Source organism: Topomyia yanbarensis, chromosome 3 (genome assembly GCF_030247195.1).
Source record: "Topomyia yanbarensis strain Yona2022 chromosome 3, ASM3024719v1, whole genome shotgun sequence".
In the NCBI taxonomy this organism is placed as follows: domain Eukaryota; kingdom Metazoa; phylum Arthropoda; class Insecta; order Diptera; family Culicidae; genus Topomyia; species Topomyia yanbarensis.
This window is the reverse complement of record NC_080672.1, coordinates 305,203,167-305,226,633: the sequence shown is the minus strand read 5'-3', so window position 1 is coordinate 305,226,633 and position 23,467 is coordinate 305,203,167. Positions and strand designations below refer to the sequence as shown.

At 38.7% G+C, this 23,467-nt stretch overlaps 1 protein-coding gene across 6 annotated transcripts in view; it reads left to right on the top strand.

Moving 5' to 3' along the window:
- The window catches only part of LOC131693366 (uncharacterized), a 122,442-nt gene that overhangs the window by 10,771 nt on the left and 88,204 nt on the right, over window positions 1-23,467 (top strand). For all 6 annotated transcript variants that reach the window (XM_058981127.1, XM_058981126.1, XM_058981125.1 and 3 more), the window contains exon 2: window positions 21,422-22,573. In XM_058981127.1, coding sequence (XP_058837110.1) covers window positions 21,871-22,573 — 703 coding nt within the window. In that variant the 5' untranslated portion in view covers window positions 21,422-21,870. The remainder of the gene's footprint in view (window positions 1-21,421; window positions 22,574-23,467) is intronic.

Sequence of the window (23,467 nt, the reverse complement as noted above, 5' to 3'; positions counted from 1 at the left end):
ACCATCCATTGCGCATACCGCACAAATAGGACGTTTGCGGTAGGCTGGACACGTCGAATGAATGTCGGACGACGACTTGGTGAAAATGGTTCTTGAAGGCGACCCAACAGGAACAAGAAGACAGGCCGCACAGCGAGCTCGGTGGATCGACCAGACAGAGGACAACCTGCGGACCCATCGAAGACTGCGAGGTTGGCGACAAGCAGCAATGGACCGAGTGGAGTGGCGACGGCTTCTGCATACAGCAAGAGACAACAAGGCTCTAGCCTGAGCGATAGTAGTAGTAGTGCTGCGACTGACTTCGTTGCTCCAGAAACAGTTTCACCACTTGCGATACGTCGGATAAAACACAAGATTCGCTTTTGAGTTGCATCCAAACATGTCAACCATTGGCGTAGCTGGCAAACTTGCGCTCAAACAAAAACTTTCCGAAAATGTCAAAGAATTTGTTACATTTTTCCAAGCACAATTGCAGTATTATAGCCAGGGCGCTGACTGGACATTGCAAACTCAATTATCACATGACTACCATTCAACGTGCTGAGTATTATTCGTGTGATCTTTGTGATCCGATTACGGAACTTCATATCATTTGATAAGTAACTGCCCTTTAGTAATGCAATAGCGTGTTCGGATTTCTGATTCTACATACATAGATGATCCTATGTACAGATAGCTTAAACTCAAGGATGTGTTATTGTTCACAACCCAGTGTGGTAAAGAGCTATAGTTGAAGCCGTATTTGAATGACAATATCTCTTCGGGGGTCGTACTATTATCTCAATATCTCCTCGGGGGTGTTGATATATGCGCTCATTGAGAAGTGTCTTATATTTCCTTGGGAGTTAAAAATACTTCCGCATTGTCTATGTTGTAGTCGTTATTCTCCTTCCCATTAGGAAAATGATGAAAAGACAAATCACGGCAAGGCACAAATCTACGATCCAGGCCCGATGAGAGGGGGAGTCAGCCGGGGCAATTGCCCTGGGGCCCGGGTCGCGTTTGGGGGCCCGAATTTTTATCCGGAAGATGGGTGAAAACGTCTGGTATTCATAGAAGAGCAAGAAAAATAAGAATTGTAATTTCTTTGTAATTATTCACCCTATTAAATTGTCATATGATGAAAGCGGAGAAAAATTTGAAAGACATTTTAATCTAATAACTTGAGAATTCGAAATTGTGGATACCAGAGCTTTATTTTATATTTAACTTTTTTCCTTTTTTATTTCGACTATGTTAGTCACATTTTCTTTTTACATTTTAACGACATTCAATTAGCTAGAGATTACTGGGTAGGGAAATTTATGAAAATTAGAGCCATAGTACTCAAGTGAGAGCAAGGATGTGAAGTAAACAGATCGGAAAACTAGAAGTGGCAGGGTCATTAGAACAGGCTTAATATCGTACGGGCTTAATCTTTGTCTTCTGTTAATGAGGGTCGAGCTTAGGCAGTATAACTACGAATCACCCGAGTTCACTAACACGTGTCCTGGTATCGATAGACGTGTCCATCTTTACCGTGACAACCGACGATATATTTAACATTTGTTAAAACAAACGTTCTTAGAGGAGTTGTCTACTTTATGTACTAGGTCAACAAAACCGAGTTTTTTGTTTGAATTGGCAGAATACTTTACAAAACGTTCAGAAGCCAATTCAATGTATTTTCGAAGAGAACAGCGCCAAACAGAAATGCAAGCACACGGACGTATCCGTCCTCTTCTGCGTTCGGTTTCTTTACTGGTGGAACCGGTTGTTGGATTGCAGACACTGGGAGTATTTTATTGAGTGAATATTTGTTTCTATAAGATCCACAAATCTTGGTTTTGAAGCTTTTTGTGGTTTGGCATAAGATAACGATGTGCTGTTAGCGGTTATAGTAGGCGGACTTTTCTTAGCTACTTCTGTACAATGTTTTAGGTGATGCAGTGTTTTTTGGAGAATTTTCGCATAGGAATCTGCCCTGGGTGCATAACCGGTGTTGTCTGATGAGATGTTCCATGTTCGGTTAATATGCATAAAATGGTTTTGTAAAAAGGAATTAGTTTGTTCACAAGCATTCTCACCACAGGAAAAGGATTAGAATTACCCTGGAAAATGTTCCTCAATGTTATTAAATCCATTTCTCCGTACCTTGATATAAACTTTTTTTTTATCGCCATGTCAGGAGTGGGCAGAGATAAATCGTGTAAGCGCACCTGTTTAGAGCCGTTGTCTATATATACGGGGATGCTTTAGTTAACGTTGCCGCATTCGTTGGCGTGTTGTATGTTGTTTCGCGTAACGAATGACTGTGATTAATGTTTTATATGGTGCAATTGTAGGATATTAGCTCCTGCCACATTGAGCACCTTTTTCACTTTTAGTAATTGTTTCGCTTCTCGAATAGCTGGTCTCAAAGAACATTGCCAAAAAAACAATAGCAACACAATTTATCCACAGTGGGGCTAGTTTTTGCAGGGGATCTATGGCGGAACGATTTTAGCTTGGACTCCGGGAGGGATGAGAAAGTAGACTGACCTTAATTAACCGGTAATTGAAATAAATTTTTATTTGTATATTTGTATTTTTATAGCACGTTAAAATAATTTTTCGCCAAAAATGCTTTGTGTTAAGATGGAACACTAATTTTGGGCGTCGCTAGAGATGTTTGTGATATCCATAAGAAGCCAATTGCTATGTGCCAAATAAGGAAATCAATTCAATTCAATCACCAGTACTAGCAGTCGTTTGCCCGCTGTACTCGCAGTTGTTTTATTTGCGTTTAATTCCTTATTACTGCGTTCTGTGTCATTTTTTGTCTATTACTGCATATTCCAACAGCGTATTAAAACCGACTTCTACATTAAAACGTCACATTCCTTTCCAAAAAACCTTCATAAAAGCTATGATTAGAAAATTTTCTCGGTTGTTCTATATTTTTAATCCTACAACGGTTTTGTGGGGTACATTTGTACCCCAGAGCTATTTGCAATCCCTGTTATTCCGTTACGGTTTATTTTAACTGCAAGCAAACTTTATCATAAATCAATTTGATTATTAAACTTCCATTAAAGCTGGTGCAACCTATTTGTTTCACTTAAATAACCTAACAGTGCCTGCTTAAAATTTGTCTGGGGTACAAATGTACCCCACAAAACCGTTCACGTTAGTGTTTTATCATGTGTATATAATTCGGAAAATTTATTATATCTTTTTTATAAGCAAAATATCGATACATAGTAACTTGCGTGAAATTGTATAGGCTTCAACACTGCTGAACAATTAAATCTGTTATTTGATTTAATAATGCTACTATAGCAAAGTAACTAGAAAAGGCGCTTGGATCGTAATCGTATTTTTTGGTTTTGATTTCAAAATATGATTTGTATATAATATGTACTACGCACCACTCAATTCCTCATCTTCTGTAGCCCAAGTTCTGGAACGTACAATGCACTGGTCTGTTCCTTCATCGCCTATTTTAACTTCGTTACTGCATATTGCTGTATATTTACTATTTGTATTGTAATTGTATTTGGTGTTCAAACAAGCATCGGAATAAATGCACTTTTTGGTCGGTTTTTGAATTATTTACTATTTGTTCAAAAGGCAATTTAATAATATTTACAACGCCGTATAGATAGTAAAAAACGGGTAAGAAGCTTCCGAAGTTATAGCAATATTAAGGTTAAAAAGGGATGTTGACGTATTTTTAGGACAAATTGTATAAAAATGAAAATGTGCTTAAAAAATTTGCAAAGCACGATTATTTTTGAAAAGGCTGCTTTGATTGGCTTATTTTTGAATAAAACTATCTAATTTAATTATAAATTCAATAAAAACTAGGCATATTAGAGCGGTTTTAATTCTGGGGTACGAATGTACCCACAAAACCGTTTACGTATAGAAAAAGTTACGAAACCGTTGTAGAGTTAAACGAGAATTACGAGCTGAATTTGCTACCTTATTCTTGCTAACAACAAAAGCTAAAAACTGCTCCACCGCTACCAACAGATAAATCTACCCGTGTATCATTTTGTCTAAACAACAGAAGCAAAATATCGTAGGGGAGCCCGGGGCTAGTTGGCGGTTGAGGTAAGTTGGCGGAATTCCTTTTTCTCTGTTTCAATTAGACATATAGCGCTGGCTCTTCTTGTGTACCTCAAGTTAGGTAAAACCCGTTATCCAATGTGTTTTTGTTGCAAAACGATTTGTTTGGTGGAAGTTGTGGGTGATATTGTGTTTTCGAGTATACCACGTAAATGTTCTAAATTTTAAATGCTTTGCGTTATTTAGAGTGATTTTAAATCTATTTCCCGTATGATTATATTTTTCGATAGTGCGTGAAAAGAGCATCCGTATAGATATTACATCTATCCACAAACAAAAGTAATTTTTTAAATAATTTTTAATAAAATATGCGGTTGAGGCAAGTTGGCGGTGCTGCACGTGGGATAAGTTGGCGGTACTATTTACAGTGCAATAAAATCATGAAATATTTTTATTTCTGGAATTCACTCCAAAGTAAGAAAATCTTTTTCTTGTGTATCTCGCCAATGTAGGAAACATTTATTCCGGCCAATTGCATAAAAAATTTCGAAAATTTTCTTTTGTATAGGGAGTACGCGTCAAAGTCAAAATTGCGGGGTATTGAAACTGAAATATAATAGCAAATGTCGGTTAATATACAGTTTTCTCGAAAAGACATTCAGCACGTTCCAAAAGGACCCTTGAAGTAATTGAATCTCCATTTGATTGCTTAGTTTTTGGCGTATACCCACATACCGCCAACTTACCCCGGGGCCGGGGTAAGTTAGCGGGTTTTCCGCGTCACATATTTTTGTCTCTAAAAATGGAGACAATGCATCAAACACTTTAAAAAAATCGGCGATAAAAATTGAAACCAAAAAACCCCGCCAACTAGCCCCAGTCTCCCCTACTTTAACCTACTGTGTCGAACGTGAATAAAAATGAATGACGATCAAAGCGGAAAATGGCCGTACTGTGGTCAAACTGTATTCCTGTTTACTTTTCGAGGTGTCCCTTAAAATCACCTGTTGGAGATGTTAAAAATATCAAATTTGCAAATGGAGGTAAAGATGATCAATGTCTATACCTTACAATTTCATAGTTGGACATAGTGTACTGATTATTTTTCAGACTAATAATCAAGTAGAAGCGTTTATTGCGCAAAATTAAATATATCATTGAATGTGGCAACATGAAGTCAGTACCTCTGTATATATAAAGGCGATGACACAAACGTGGTGCGAATACACGGATTATCTCCATATACCTCTAATAAGGTTGTTAACCACCCAGGAACCCGCTAATTGAAAAACTCGTAACCATAGCAATTTTAGCAACAGCAACATAGTTTGATATATGAATGAATATATACAAGTCCTCTAATCAAGATTCAAATAAGTAAGTTGAGAAGGGCCCGTCAGTAACACTAGCCTTGGGGCCCGCCGCCGCTTTCGACGGCCCTGCTACGATCAACATGGAGAACGTGCCATTTGAACCAGTCGCTACTGATTCCTGATACTGTGCAAGGACACGTAATAGAATGCAATAAATACAACTAAAATACTAATAAAAAACCCAACTGCTGTTGTTTAGATCATATTTGATCTATTGATTTGGAAAAAGTTTATAGAAAGCTATACATCCGATAGGTGCATTTCATTCGCGTCGCGTCGTCCAATTACCACTCACATCCCCACGGAATCGAGAGAGGTAAAGAGCGAGTGGCTAGCAATGGTTACTACACAACGACTACTACAACTACTAGTACTGGCAACACTCACCGAAATGAGGTGAGTGAATGTGTTGGTGGTTTACAAACAATTTCCCTCCTGGTTGCTCGGCCCAGCACAGCCAGCGGGCAATTGTGAAGAAACGCTTCTTGGTACGGTTTCGTTCTGGATTTTTTTTTCCGGCAATGCATTGTCAACATGAGATGGGGGAGTTGAGCCGTGCCGTAAGAGGCAAAGACCCTCGGAAGTGAGCGCGCTGTTGACGTTTTTGCTACTGCAGCTGCAGCAGCAGCAGCAGCACTTGACAACTTCGGAGCATATGAATATGGATGAATGAAAAGAAGAAAAAAAACATCAGTGTGAGAACGAGAAGTGCATGTTAACGACGAAAGGACAAAGTTCCAATGCTGCTGACATAGGGTTGGGATGGTTCACCTTTGCTCTGGTCTGGTCGTATGTATGTATACATACTACTGCTACTACGCGTTGTCCTTGGGTAGACAAAGGAGTGACTGAAAATCGATGCGGGGTAACAGAGTTTGGTTCTGCCGATATGCTGGCTGGTACATACAAACATACTTACAAGGCAAGCATTACCAGTCATCATGCGTCTGCATGAAATGAACATATCGTTCGCGGCATGCTGGCAGAAGAGCGTGGTAATCGATAGGCACTAGAAGAGTATGTAACCAATTACGTTATTAGTATAGTGAGGTCAACTGGTCTTCTCATTGGCCTCTATTTAACGGCATGGTATGTCATGCACTACAGAGGAAGCCACCTTTACCTATCACTATTAGTGTTGTATTTAATAAATTTATTCTTGAGGGGATTTATTATTAAATATAAAATATTACTCAATTCTGAGAATGACAATATCCTGAAGTAGGCAACATGTCAGAAATACAGCATTACTATCAGAATTATTATTGAGATCAATCATCTACTAAATAGAAATTAGGTGGAGATAGGAATATTAATATTTCAACGTTATGTTCAGGTATAATGAAATCGCTTTTATCAGGACAATCGCGACATAAATGATTTATTCTGTCAAATATATGAATCTCCAGGAAGAAAATTTTTCGGTTTATATCAAGATGAACAGAGATGCATACCGCAGTAGAAGATATATAATATACTTTCGAAACAATTTTCACGCAGCACGTGCGTAGGTGTCAGACTCTTGTCTGCTAGTCTGGCCTAAACATAATATGATCCTACAGATATATTTTGGAGCCGTCGTCTGGTAGTTTAGAGGGTAAATCACTAGATTCATAAACCACTTGTCCATCGCCAGCCAGGGAGGTTTCTTAGTAATCGGTGCGATCATAGCACTTGCATTATTTTTTCTGTGAAGTCTGTCGACATGGCACGGCCGTCTAGCGAGTAGGGTATAGCGTGCATGAGGGTCTTTGATAAGTAATGTAAAAGCAATTGGTTTTTATGTTTCAATGTTCGTTGCACTGCGAATCTCGTCCTCGCCAGATACGGAATTTCGGGAAATAGTATAAAGCATTCCTGTTCATTCCGATTAATTACAAAATACTTAGTGGCCGAACGGTCCGGGTGTTTCTCCAAACCTTGGCCGTATTTTAGAGTTTCAGGATTCTCGACTTTGGTACGCGAGTCTCTCTCAAAATCGCCGCACGTGATAGCACACAGTAAGCGAGTATGCGTACTGCATAGAAATAGATTTTCTATTTCAGATATTTGCCTGAACATCACTTTAACTATTCTGGCATTCGCGCTTCACGCCTAGTCCCCTCACAGTGGGATAGGAAGCTTCTTTCAATTAACAGAACTTTACTGCTCTGGGTATGCAACCAACATGTTAGAACCAGTCTTCCCAAATGAACATCGTACACAATGTTCGCTCAGGTTCTGTGCTCATACTAAACCCACATTTTGTGTACGAATTCGAACACACTATTTCGTACCAAAACACGTGCACATTTTCACCTGCACAACTGAACTCCACGTACGTACACATTGTGTGTACACCTCTCGTACACACAGGTTCGTGGCACCAGCTTTCTTTTTCTCACTTCCATCATCATTAGCGTTGACTCTTTTTGCCTTTTGTGAACCGTTCTCGTGTACGCATACTGATGTTTGAACTAGAGTTTCGTTCGTTGGGTTCGACGTTCCAGGCGAACATGTACATCGAGGCGTAGAATGTTTGAGGTTGAACGCGTGCACGAAATTTCGTATACAGGTACAAACTTGTCGATGTTCATGGGAACTCTGGTCAGAACTACTTTGATTTAGAGTGTTGGATAAAGTAACCTTGGTAATTTATATTTTGACGAGCGTGGTTTAGATCCAGATGACTTGAAACTTATGTTATTCAGTGTCATTTTTTGCTAGAAGCATCATAGTAAAATCTTTTTGAAGTTGTATACTTCTTACATTTTAATACTGGGGTCCCGTTTCAACAATTTGCTGTGATTTTTACCAGGTTTTTAAGTTTGAATAACTTTCGCTGTACTGAACGAAATCGCAAGATTTTTGCTCTATCTGATCGGAAATATGTGCACGTGTTTTGCCTTTCTCAATAGAAAGGTATTGCAATTGCTCTGAAAACCGACTCTTTAACGGAGGCCCGGAAAGCCGAGTGACATATACCATTCGATTCAGTTCGTCGAGTTCGGCAAATATCTGTGCGTGTGTATGTATGTGTGTATATGTGCGTCTGTTTGTGTATGTGACCAAAAATGTCACTCATTTTTCTCAGAGATGGCTGAACCGATTTTGACAACCTCAAATGAAAGATACAACGTTCCCGTAGGCTGCTTTTTAATTTATAATGGATTCGACTTCCAGTTCTGGAATTACAGAGTGATGAGTACGATCACGCAGAAAATGTCGATTTTTATTAAATTCTGCAATGAATGTATAAAGGTAAAATTTTCCAAAATATGACCACAACTGCTTCGATTTGTAGTATTAGGTCTCTTTGGCCACATTGGCCACCATCATCGATTCTAGAAGCCCCGGCGGAAGTATCTAAATTCAGAATAACAGTCACATCGGTTTCTCGGAGATGGCTAGACCGATTCAACCAAACTTAGTCCCAAATGAAAGGTGTTGCGCCCCCGCTATTAAATTTCATCCCGATCCGACTTCCGGTTCTGGAGTTACGGGTTGTGGCGTGCGATCACATAGCAAATTGCGATTCAATCCGATAATCCAATGAAAGCAAAAAAGGTAAAAATTTCGCTAGAATGTCTCTCAAACAACTTAAATTTGCAGGTCTAGGTCACCGACGGCCAACCAAACTTTCGTTGACTACATTGACCACCATAGACGGTTCCGGAAGTGCCCGAGAAAAGCGGCCATCTTTCAAAATTAACGAACTTACATCAGTTTCTAGGAAATGGTTGGGCCGATTTTCACAAACTTAGTTCCAAATGATAGCTATAATGTCTCCACAAATGTCTATAAAATTTCGTACAGATCGCTTATATGGGTCCGGAAATACAGACTAAACCGTCCGGTCACATATGAAATTCCCATATAATCCGGAAATGAATTTTTTTTTCAAAGGGGAGACCCCATGAAATTTCAGAAATCGAATTCGTATTTTTGATGCCAAACATCTTTAAAATGCATGAAACGTCGAGATTTTATGTCATCTCGAAAAAAAAAATTTTCGACTTAGCCGATTTCGCTCCTTTTTTTTCAATTCAATATTAGCGTGACAGTTTTTTTTTGCTAAATTTTAGAGCTCGAATAATGATTTTTATCTTGTATATAGTTGTCAAGTCATTCTGAAGATGTTATCGGCTGTATCAGTCAAAATAAAACGGCAAAAACGAAGTATTCGACAATCATTTTCTAGACTCCTTGATAAATCTATATATATATATATATATATATATATATATATATATATATATATATATATATATATATATATATATATATATATATATATATATATATATATATATATATATATATATATATATATATATATATATATATATATATATATATATATATATATATATATATATATATATATATATATATATATATATATATATATATATATATATATATATATATATATATATATATATATATATATATATATATATATATAAGTCAATGTTTGTATGTATATGATTTATGGACTCCCAAACGGCTTAACCGATTGCCATCAAAATTTATACATAGTAGGCGTTTGTTTTGGAGCGTGTTTGTGTGCTATTAGTTTGGGATTATCTGCCCGACAGATGGCGCTTCGGAATAAATTCTGTTTTTCTCCTATTTCGTTGAAAGTCGCAGCAACGCGCGATGGGTATTGGCTAGTAAGAAATAAAATCACCGAAACTGTCGGATTAAGAAGCAATACTTCGTTTTTGCCGTTTTATTTTGACTGATTTAGCCGATAACATCCTCAGAATAATTAACAACAGTCGTCAAACAACTTAAAGTTTTCAAGTCATGTATAATAAAATGGTAATGTATACGTTTGAAAGCTTTTAATAAATATATGCAACTAAAAAATTCTCGTGTTCATGATTGAGAAAGGCACAATTACCCCGCTAGGTGGATTAAAACAGGTTTTTACATTTCTTATAAAAGAAATGTGTAGAATTCGCTCAAACTTTCAAGATTTTTTCCGAGGCCCGGAGGGCCGAGTCTTACATACCAATCGACTCAGCTCGACGATTTTGGACAATGTCTGTGTGTGTGTGTGTGTCTGTGTGTGTGTGTATGTAACGGACAAATTCTCATTCGTGTTTCTCAGCAATGGCTGAACCGATCTTATCCAAACCAATTTTAAATGAAAGTACTAAAACAGTATGAACGCTATTAATTTGTTTTTGATTCTGATGTTTAGTTTCCAAGATATGAATGTTTGAATGCGTAAAAATGGCGTTTTTTGCAGTTTTTTTTAAATTATCTGCCGAAATTGACAATATAGATTAACAATTTATAAGTTTTTAGACAGCTTTTACGAATACCTTTCGAACAAGCTATAGCTTGTTGAAATCGGACTATTACCAAAAAAGATATTTAACATTAAATGCGGACGAAAGATTTTTATCATTTCCTATTGCCAGAAATATGACCAAAAACATGTAATCTATTTTTAACGCCAAAACGGCTTATTTTAGGTCAATAGTATCTTCGGAGAATTTAATGGAGGCAATATGCCCTTTCTTTTGGTATTGTGCTTTTGCTGATTAATTCCCCTATGAGTGAGATATTTTCACAAATTTTCTTGGAAATGATTATATCGAAATGATGCCTTCAGCAGCTTCAGTAGCTCTTACTTTTGCGAATAACTTTACTGAAGTCTTCAAATATCTATTTTGAATACTTTAAAAGTTATGACTTGTTGTTTATTGATTACTCTTTGTCGCCTATTTATTTTATAATCCATTGAAATAAGCCAAACATTATTTCGATAAATCGAATCACCGAACACTTCCAAGTTGTCTGGAAGGAACTTGATAACTTATCAGTGCAAAAATGTTCATTTGTGCGAACCTTCTGACTGCAATTTTTCTAACTTATAACCATCGGATCGATCTGAAACATATCAGAAAATGAAAAGCGAAATAAATAACTCCAAGCAACAGCGTAGCCAAGAGAAGGTTTCGGGGTTTAAGACAATACAACCCCCCTCCCCCCCCCCACCACAACCAAAAAAAAAAATTGGATTGAAGTTGAAAATTTATGGATGCTGACTGATTTAATTCAATATTACAATAACAGTTATCTGATCCGTAGATTGATAACCTGTTGTTGTTACATCATGAGGACTTTTGATAAATTGTCGGAATGGGGTCCTGATATGTAATTGATCTATTGGTCTTGATTTGACAGTTGTCTAATAGCATCAATATCAAATTCCTGCCTGAAAACATTCCAATAGAAAATTCCAGAGTTCTGTAATTAATCATAATCCTCAGATTTCTTTTCAAATTGAGCTCGCTTTTGTAGAGATGTACTGTAATAAGGGTCTTTATTTAATAGGAAGCGCAGTTAAAATTGATTTAATGTCTATGAAACATAGAACTGCTCACCAAAAAAATGCATAACTTTCAACATTTCCTAAAAATGTTTTTCCTTTCTCATTCACTCTAAAATTCGTCAATCTACTCCCTACCGGGAGGGCCGAGTGTCATATGCCAATCGACTCAGTTCGTCGAGATCGGAAAATGTCTGTGTGAGTATGTATGTGTGTATGTATGTATGTGGAAAAAAATGTGACCTCTGTTTCTCAGAGATGGCTGGACCGATTTGCACAAAGTTAGTCTCAAATGAAAGGTACAACCTTCCCATCGACTGCTATTGAATTTTTGATTGATTGGACTTCCGGTTCCGAAGTTACGAGTTGAAGAATGCAATCACACAGCAAATTCCCATATAAACTGAAATGAAAATTTTTCAAAATCAAATTTGTATTTTTGATGCCAAATGACTTTATAATGCATGAAACATTGAGATTTCATGTAAACTCGAAAAAAATAATGTTTGACAAAAATTGATTTTTTTGGACTTTGGTACATTTTTGCCTTTCTCATGTAGAAAGGTTATGCAATCACTCTAAAAATCGTCAATCATACCGGCCCGGAGCGAGTATGCAGTGAGGGGTTGCTACTTTAAAAATAAAACTAAATTTCTTAACAAGTTGAAAATTTTCGGCAGGACCCGGATCTCTCGGATCTTTCTCCATGATCCGCCGCTGGTTTCAAGCGATGTTTCAGTATCACATAGTATCTCAAGATCGTGGCTGTCGATCCGTTGTATGTACGTGCAAATCGTACTGAACATGTAATATTCATTTCCACCATTGTATTGAACATAACCAACCATGGAATCGTAGTCTAGACAAATGAGAAAAGCACAATTGCACCACTAGGTGGATTAAAACAGGTTTTTATTTTGGGAATGCGTCGAGTTGAGACGAAAATGTAATATGATTAATAACGAGGATAACACTTTCCGAATGTAGAGAGAAATTTATGAAAAATGACGATTTCCATTCGACTCTAGCAGGTCCTGATCGATTTTGATGAGAATTTGATTTTTGTTGTATGACCAATTATATGTATAGGTCAAATGTTCAAAAACAGTAATTTAAGGTCAAGATAACATCATTTTGAAACCGCCAATTTCGGAGGTTTAGTATCTTCGATGAGTTTTACAAACGTTAAACAGCGCATCATTTGATAAAATAATTTTGGCGGTATATCGTCCAAGAAGTATTTATGGTGAATTTTCTCAGGTTAATATCATGACTACAATAAAGTCTCAACAAATTCGCTAAAGACATGAACTCTGTTACTATTTTCTGAAAAATTACTTCTGCATAATTTTAAAACTTCAAAAATTACGGTTTCAGAATTATGCCGTTTGGACAGTAAGATCAATTTTCACCAAACCCCCACCAATTGTAAAATTGGTATTGTAAAAAAACGTAAGGGCGATACTTCAATGCTGATAGGTGGGACCGAAAAAGTAAACAATCGCCAAAGGGCTGTATACTATATGTACTATCATTTTGTCAATTTCAATAGCAAACACAAATTTTAATTTAAAAATTTCAAATACTTCATGAAGTTTTGGGTTTCGATCACTGAATCATGCAATCTAGGATGTAAAAAACACAATAGTTCTTAAATAGGAAATAAAACCAAGTCTGGAAATATTCACTGTTGATTTTCTTTGAATGGTGTCACTACTAGTATCGTCCTTTTCAATAAAAAGCATTGAATTCTTAGTTCTCAGTCGCGTTGGAAATTTAGTAGTAGTAAAGTATAAACTTCAAATCGATTCAAAAAAAAAATTCGATTTTTTTGCTCAGTACAATATACATAACCCCTTTAGGAAAATTCAGTTTTCCCACCACAATGCATTGATTGAGGAATGTAGATATTTTATTAACAGAGCATTAGCAATAATTCGTTTGTATTTTATGGGCCATTTTTTCGCTGTCCCATTGATTTGGTTTGAGATTTCTAGCACTGATGTTGTCCTATGCTGATTTGAGCAATTCTCTGAGTCCTGCCACTATCCCATGTAGTATGTGTTATCAAAAACATCACGAAGCATCAAGTTCTAAATGTTTTCAAACGATATAATATCCGAAGAGAGTGATAAGAGTTATAAGAAATGTCTCATCACACTGTTAGGTGGATTAAAAGCGTTTTTGTATTCAATTTCGCAAAATGTGCGACTACTATACTGTCCATGATCGCAAATCTGTCCCATACAGATAGGAAATCCCAGAGAAAATGGTACAAATATGCGACCATGGGCAGTATAAATAAAACAAAAAGGGATTTTCAGTCGCCAAGCCCTCTTCGTAGAGGTCCCAGTTCATAGATTTGGGATTACGATATATGACGATATCTAGCGAGACGTTTAAATGATCAAAGACGATGTACTTATGACCAGATAACGACGGTTCGAGCTTGTTTGGTACGAGCCAGTTTGCCAACTCATTCGTAATACCGTCAGAGCCGAGAGTTACATCTAACACCTCTTCTCTGCCAGCTCGTGCAAATGTTGGGCGGTTTCCTGCGTTAAGGATGTGCAGATTTGTACTACTTAAGTATTCCATTAATTCGGTGCCTCTCAAATTGATATCTGAGCTGCCTCAAATTATGTGAAGGGCATTTGCATCACTGCCGATTATGAGGGTAAACCCATTTCCGCCACAGTATGATACAACCCTTTTGAAACCATGAGAAGGTAGCTATGGAAGCTTTTGCTTCCTGCAGAAGGCGGGATAAATTCATAGTAGCCGTACGTTTATGCTGAACATTAATTTGTGCTACTCTAACCATACTCGATTACAGCACTACATATTTCATCATCAGCAGTTATTGTTCAGCAACTAGAAGATACCAAACACGTTGGCTTATAATCGCCTATAGCGAACCCCGAAATGGATATTAGGGACATGACCATCATTTGAATACCACAATTTGCGAAGAACAAACATCCACTGTGTCAGGGATTCACGTAACTCAGCAAGTGTAAGACCCACGACACTCCGTGCGCGACTGAAATATTTTGGTGTTGCCAGCCATTCAGTACTCGGCACGGTGAAACACCTTGACTTGAGGACTCCTGTTTTCACTCGCCTCTTCGACATGGGAACAGGAACCCAGTGGATAAATTCTTGGTTGAGATACTTCAACCCGCCCGATGCCACACGGCCTCTAGGCTGGTTTAGTCCGGAGAAAGATAATAAACTGTTATCAACCTCCTAGCGGACCACCGCCAGGGAGGATGCCTTTCTATTACATTAATTATTTGGACAACAATTGATGCAATGCGTATGAATCGGCACCAATATCTTTGCTTTCTTTTTATGAACCAATATGGTAACAAAAATCGCTCTGCCATTTGAACCAATGCGACAAAGATGGCTGACGCCGCTCTACCCAACGCCTTAACATGGGTAGGGCGAAAATAGGCTCATTACCCTAGATGAAGATTTTAAATTTCAACATTTTTGTTATAAAGCTATTCCATGAAATTTGTTTTTTTTGTTTGTTTACTTCGGAATTTCACCTGAAGAATTTCGAAAACTCGTTTTTGAATACGAAACGTGTGCCGGATTTGAAATGCCGGAATACTGAGGTTGAAAAATGATAACAAGTATCGTTTCATTTGCAGTTTTTATGAAAAGACATCTCACGCGATCCATACTTTATCATTAAAAGTGGCCAGGTGGCATCATTGTGCGTAGAGTAAGTTAGCGAGATTTCCGCGTCACATATTTAAAATTCTGAGATGCACATGCAGGTATTCAACCGTGACAAAAAAAAAGTTGGAAGTTCACCCTAATGAGCTTCGGTTGGTGCTAAATAGTTTGAAGCAGCAAATGATATTGCTGGATATGGGCCTTTTACACAGCCGTACAGAGTTTACGTACCAGCGAACCAGGTTGAAATAAGGGGGTTCGTGACCGATTCGAGCTTAAATTACGCGGTTCTGTTGACATACCGGGTTGACTGTTTTAAAGACCCCATACGCCACCGGTCTCTACGAATATCTATACTAACTTGGCTACTGACGAACGCGACTCTGAGGAACCCCCGGAGGAAACATATTTTGCTCTGTCTATAAGCAATAGAAAAAGGAGGAACATTTCCTCTCCAATGTTTCGTTGTAAAGGCCAGGTGTCTCTTCAAGGTCCTTCAAAAATAATAGCTCGAGGAAGTACGGGTGCAAAAGCGAAGCAAGTTGTTTCTGGTATCAGAAAACTGGGCTTCACACCACTTCTTGGGACATCAAAACCCCAAGTGTTCCCATATCTCAATCAGAGAAAGAAATCTGGCCTAATAAAATTCTCTGATATTGTGGACCGTATTGTTACAACTTTAAATATTTCTGACCCTCCTAAAAGCATCCTGATATGTTTTCTCCACTCAGTAAAATATTGTTGATGCAGTTGACTGCGAAGCCCCCCCCCCCTCAATTCACGACATCGCGATTCAACCCTAGATTAAACGTGTACGAGATGCGAACTCTCGCGGAAGGTGTCCCAACCCGTAGCGGAACAAAGAGTGCACACGTACGAGGAGAAGACCACAACGTACAAGACAAGCTATCGACAGTATGTGACGTTAGAAATGCGAATGAAGAGTTTGATGAAAGTCAAGAAATGTAATTACTGGCACCAATTCGTTGACGGATTAACGAGAGAAAGATCGATGACCACTCTTTGGGACGTGACCAAGTTTATGCGAAACCGAAATAGTAGGGGAGAGAGGGTAACAATGAAACATATTTTTTCTACAATTTAATTTTGATGATAATACATGTTATTTGTGTAATCAAAAGTGATACATAGTGCCACTATGTTGTTAACTAATACATATATTTTTTCCAGCTGGTAAAATTCACGGGAAATAACATTTTTTGGATAATAAACAGTTGGTGGTAAAATGTATCAGTGTGCCCCATGGGTAGGAACTATGAAACACGATGTCGTCTATAGTGAAATATACTACTTATAAATTTTATTCTTTTGTTTTGACGAAGAATGATCCTGACGCTTTGAATTAAAGTTATATTGAGGCGAAAATCGTTTGTTTACGAAAGAATCCACTATATCATCGCGTAACATCGAACCACCATATATGCATATTAGCTGCAATCCTGAAATAAGATACAATTTCTACAAAATTTGGCCAAATTTACTAATTTTGCACTATATGAGTAGTATTTACTGTGGAAAATCGGAACCCATTGACATTTTGAGAAAGACCACAAAAACATACAAAAATCACTGTTCCCCATACGCCATCGTTTCACAGTTACCCAATGGGTCTATTCATGAAAATTGTGAAATCACACAGAACCATGAGTAGTTACCAAAAAACTTTGTTCGCGGCAAATGTTGAGCATAAAATTTGCTATAAATAGCAATAGACTAAACATTTATTCAATGAATGGTAATTCATAAAGATGGAATAATGTTTATCATTGCATATTTACTCTGGCTATCACAAAACAAACAAATATCCATTAAAAGAGACAGAGTTATCAGATCTCTTCCAAAATATAGCAACACGTGTAAAGAATTAGAAATTGTGAAATATGAGGGAATTAGACGATTCCGATCATGCATTGTGATTTTATTGCGAATGTTTCATAGTTCCTGCTGATCCACTGTTACCCTTTCTCCCCTACTAGCGAGAACGTGGAAAATTGAAACTGTTGGATATTCGATTTTGCTAAGAAAGTTTGACCGGATTCCGCTCTGGAACGAAAGATCCACCTCGCTGCGTCCCCTCACAATACCGCAAAAGAAACACTTTTTTCTATGGTGGAATTCTCACTTGCTCTCTTATCACGTAACAATGAAGCCCCAGTGCTAGACAGAATCAAATTCAACTTGTTGAAGAATCTGTCAGACTGCCAAGAGACTTTATTTATTAATCTTATGGAAGGTAACATTGTCCGATACGATCGGAGACAAGTGAGTGTCATCCAAAAACCAGAAAAACCAGCCTCCGACCACAACTCGTGTCGACCGATTGCAATGCTGTCGTGTATCCGAAAATTATTCTAGAAAATGATCTTGTTTCACCTCGTTTCACCTCGACAGTTGGGTCGAAGCAAATGGCTTACTGTCAGGTGCTCAATTTGGCTTCCGCAAAACAAAGGGACGAACGATTGTCTTGCGTGGATCACAACAGAAATCTATGCTAGCTAAAAGCATACGGCGTAGGGGAGACCGGGGCTAGTTGGCGGTGTTTTCAGCTGTCAATTTTTACCGTTTTGATGTAGATAGATCTTGCAAAATAGAACACGCGGCATGAAAGAGCAGACTGTTGGCAACAACTCTGATTTTTATTGAAGTGTTTGATACATTGTTTCCATTTTTAGAGACAAAAATATGTGACGCGGAAAACCCGCCAACTTACCCCGGCCCCGGGGTAAGTTAGCGGTATGTGAGGGTACCCCAAAAACTAAGCAATCAAATGGAGATGCAATTTCTTCAAGGGTCCTTTTGGAGCGTGTTGAATGCCTTTTCGAGAAAACTGTATATTAATCGACATTTGCTACTATATTACAGTTTCAATACCCCAACCGCATATTTTATTGAAAACTATTTAAAAAATAACTTTTGTTTTTGTATAGATGTAGCATCTATACGGATACTGAAAGCTCTTATCACGCGCTATCGAAAAATGTAATCATTCGGGAAATAGATTGAAAATCACCCTAAACAACGCAAAGTATTCAAAATTTAGAAAATTTACTTGATATGCTTCAACCAAACAAAATGTTTTGCTTCAAAAACACATTGGATAACGGGTTTCACATAACTTGAGGTACACAACGAGAGGCAGCGCAATATGTCTAATGGAAACAGAGAAAAAGGAATTCCGCCAACTTACCCCAACCGTCAACTAGTCCCGGGCTCCCCTAAGTGTATTTTGATATAACGGGAGCTTTTGATTCAGTTTCTGTAAACATTCTTCCAAAGAAGCTGCACCACAATGATCTTTTACCGACTTTAAATAATTTTTTGCAAAACCTGTTGTCTGAAAAACACATGCAGTTTTCGCATGGTAATTTATCGATATCAACCCTTGGGAGGACTAATGTCTAATCTTCGTTTTTACGTGAACGGCATTGACGAATGTCTGGTAAATTCCTGCACGACAAGGCAGCTTGCAGATGCGGGTTTGGTCACTATTACAGGGGTTCATTTGCAAGATCCCTTCGACAATTTGCTTGGGCCCTCCAGTTGGGTACCGAATTCTCCACGGAGAAAACTGAGCTAGTAGTATTTTCAAGGAAGCGAGAACCAGTGCAACTATAGCTTCAATTATTGGGTCAAAATAATGCTCAGGTTTAAACATTACAATATCTTGGAGCATGGTTCGGCTCGAAATTTACCTGGGGATGTTACATTAGGTATCTGAAACAGAAGTGCCAACAAAAGATCAGCTTTCTCCATAAAATAACCGGAACATGGTGGGGTGCACACCCAGGAGCTCTGATCAAGCTGTACCAAATAACGATATTGTCGATGATGGAGTACGGGAGTTTCTGTTTCCGCGCCGCTGCGAACATACATTTCATTAAACTAGAATCCAATCCAATATTGTTGTTTGCGTATTGCTTTGCGTTGCATGCACTGGACTCATACAATGGCTAGCGGGCGTCCTTCCGCTGAAAAATCAATTTTGGTACCGCTCATATCGATTGCTCATTCGATGTGATATCTCGAACCCGTTAGTAATTGTAAATTTCGAAAGGCATGTTGAACTCATACCCGATTTATGTCCTTGAACTTCGACTTCATGGCACAAACAATAATTCTTCTTTGCATTAATTCAACCGTGGTGATTCAACTGTATTCCACGACACATCCATAAAAGGAAAGATTCGTGGTATCCCGGATCACATACGTCTGCTAGTGATCCCTAATAAATATAGTAAATTTCGAGAAGTCGACCGTAACAAAATATTTTACACCGATGGTTCAAGTCTCGACGACTCCACTGGCTCCGGCACATTTAATCAGAACTGCACCGCCTCCTTCAAACTTTAGTTTACGTCGCAGAACTGCTATTCTGTATGCCCTTGGGATCATTGATACTTTGCACACGGATTATTACTTTATTGTCTCGGATAGCCTCAACTTAATCGAAGCTCTCCGTTCGATGAAACCTAGAAAGGACATTCCAATTTTCTGGGGAAGATCTGGGAGCTCCTGCGTGCTTTGTCTGTAATATCGTATAAGAGTTTGAGTTTCCTCGCATTGTTCCATCCCAGGTAATGAAGAAGCGGACTCTTATGCTATGGCGTTAGATGGTGACATCTACAAAAAAACCAACCGCTACAATGAATTTTTCAATATCTCTCATCAGAAAACGCTAGAAAGTTGGCAGACATCGTGGTGCAATGGAGAGTTAGGACGGTGGCTACATTCAGTTATCCCGAAGGTATCAACACAATCTTGGTTTAGAGGAATGAATGTGGGTCGCGCTTTTATTTATGTAATATCTCAGCTCAGGTCTTGTGGCGACGGTTATCACGAACATATTGTCTGGGTATGCGCCGAGTACTGTTCCACCAGATCTCAACTAATGGATTCTAGTCGAGCCCGAGCAAGATTACCCAATGTTCCGGTTCGAGATGTATGGGCAAGCCGCGATCTCCTCTATATGTCCCTGGCGTAAACCTTTCCGAAAACCATAAAGATACAAATTTAACTGCCCCTGTTATTTTTCTTATCACTCTCAAATGTGCCCAATTTCACCTGTATCGTATACCATCGAAGCAAACCGATGCGACCTCAAGGTGACATGGAACATCTGTGTCGAATGAGTTAATAAACACGGGACTTACAGCACAAACATCACACGCGCAACTCGGTGTGTTGCCGATCCGCAGCGGAGTCGTACTACGAAATCGTCCGGAGGAACCCCGACCGGTTCGAGGAGGACGACCTGGCGTTTCAGTTCATGATGTCTCCTGATGAAGGTCATCCGCGTCTGTGATTGATGCCGTTGATCTCCCGATTGTCTGAAACTGAAAGTTAATATGTTTGTCCCCTGTCAACATTGCCCACCCACTCCCTCAGAGACATGGGATACATAGATGTAGGAATTCAGCCCCCCTCCCCCTCTCCTGTCCATAAATATATTCTCGAAGCATGTTTATGCATTAAATGCATATGTATGCATTTAACGTATTTTGTTTTGAGTATATGAATGTGTAATCCCTTAGTCTTAAGAAATATCAAACCTAAAACAAAGAAATTTGCCGCTTCATGCTGATGCAAACGTGCAAATAAACAAACTGAATAGAGAAAAGATTCAACCGACTGCAATGGGTTGGGTATGTTCTGCGAATATTAGATGAAAGATTTCTTTCATCCATTTAAATTTGATTTGATTGTCAATTGATCTGAAGCATTCCATTGCTGCCTGTACTAGTTGAATAAATTGAATCGTACATCAATTCAGGTCAAATATTTCAAATGCATTCTCATTACACCAAATAACCACCGTTCTTACCTATCGTAAATTATCGGGTTGTAAAGCCTTTGAGTTAATACCAGGAATTAACTAACGCATTCCGAAAATAGCTGCAACGCCAATAGCTCACCCCGCCCACATTCACCACCTGTCTGCGTGTCAGTCGTGTTCTATCTCTTTTCTTCGATTCATCAGCCACGGCAGGAAGAAATCAATGAAATCCCGGCCAACATACTGCTAAGAATACCACCATATTACAGTGTTGTGACCATTAAAGTAGCATAGGTACATATACAAAAAAAAATAATAGAAAAAAAGAGCAGTGTCAAGTAGGCAGCGTTTTTTTCCTCGATATACTGATCCACGATAACATAGTGGGGTGCAGCGAGGAAATAACCCTAAAATCGATAGCGAATACGTCATGGTATATAACAAAAAGTTTACGGTAGTGGGCGGAAATGGCGCTAACGTGTGAAGTGAAAGAGTGAAGCAGCCAGCGAAATGAATATTTATGATCGTCATAGTCGACGAATTTTCCACCGTCGCGATAAAAGCGCAATGACGGCATCAAGCGTAGATGTTAATAAAAACAGTTGGTGAATTTGGTACGGTAGGCAAAAATAAAACAGCACAGATCTTTGGGTATGGATTGCTGCAGTAGCAATTACATGGAGTACAGGCATTCCATAAACAATAATTTCTGTTATCCATACTCGCCCGGTATGATTCGTGGTGCATCGCCATACTCGGTGGCTGTGGGAGGTTCAGCCGGCAGCAGTCGATACGGAGGCGACTTTCGAGGGGGGTACTACGACAATTTCGAGAAGTACTATGGCTACCACAGTGGTCCAAATCACGGCTACGGAAGCCACTATTACGGCAACTACCCATCCTTTCGAGATTTTAGCTACAACGATTACTACCACGGGGCTCCGTCGGTGTCTTCGCCATCGCATCATCTAGCTGGACTAGGAGCCTATCACGGGGCACATATTTACAATCGTCAATCGCTTCCTTTTCCCTTCCATAGAGATTCCCCATACCAACAGCGGGATCATCATCAGTATGCGAATTTTAGCAATTACTCCGGTAACCCGTACAAAGGAGATTCCGGCGGCAGCACAACTAGTCCACTGGCCAACAGCAACAACAATTCCAACAGCACCAGCAACAATGGTGATAGCTCACTATTTAGCGTACAGAACGGATATACGCATAGTCCGGATTATTCCTACGGCTCCGGCAGTCCAAATCATCCTCAGCACCATCCGCACCCACACCACAGCCCAGAAGAGGGTGGTGGTATGGGGAGAGGCTACCCATCATCCGCTATGCCGAATGCAACAGGTACGTAATATGAAACACGTGGGAGAGTGAAAATTGTGATACATGATACCTACATATAGGCGGAAATCGTAGGAAAGGGGCTTGGCGGGAGCTTCCGAAAAATGATTCACATAAACCTATCGTACTCACACATAGAAGTCAAAACAAAAACAACGCTTTCCCAGAATCGATAGTCGCTTGCTATCACACATACCATAATTTTCGTACGTTAGTAACTGTGGGGAAAGGGGTGAAATTGAATTGGTGTTAGTTGTTGATGTTTACACTGCTCCCAAGCGAAATGAAACCACCCTTCGACGCAGTACATAACCAAGCGCATGGTACAAGATCCCAAAGTCCGTGAGTGTACAATGCATAAGCTTGTGAGCATTAGCGTGGCTCACGAATCTGTTGAGTAGCATAAAAATTTCTATTTTTCAACATTGATTTGCGCCTGTTAAGCAGTGATGCCACATGTTTTTTTAAATGTCTGTAGAAGAATAATTAAAGTCTGTAAAAGTCTGTAGATGGTTTTGTAAATCCTAGATACACTAGAATATTACTTTAAAAGTAGATTGAAAATAGAATTCTATTAAGAAGGAATCACTCGTATTCGAATACAGTTATTCTAGTGCAATTTTGCTAAACACTGTTACTCTTTGAAAAGTATGTAGATCTCTGGCTACGTCTGTAGGAGGCTATCAAAAGTCTGTAAAATACAGACATGTCTGTAAATCTGGCATCGCTGCTGTTAAGAGGTGAGCCTCTTCCACTATAAAACGACATTAGAGCTGAAACTGCAACCTTTCCAGTCTATAGTATGATTGTCTTGACTGTTAACTTTCGGGGTCGACTGCTTTAGGAGGCTGTATTTTATGATTTATTTGGGAAAGAAATAAATTTGCTTTTAGAACA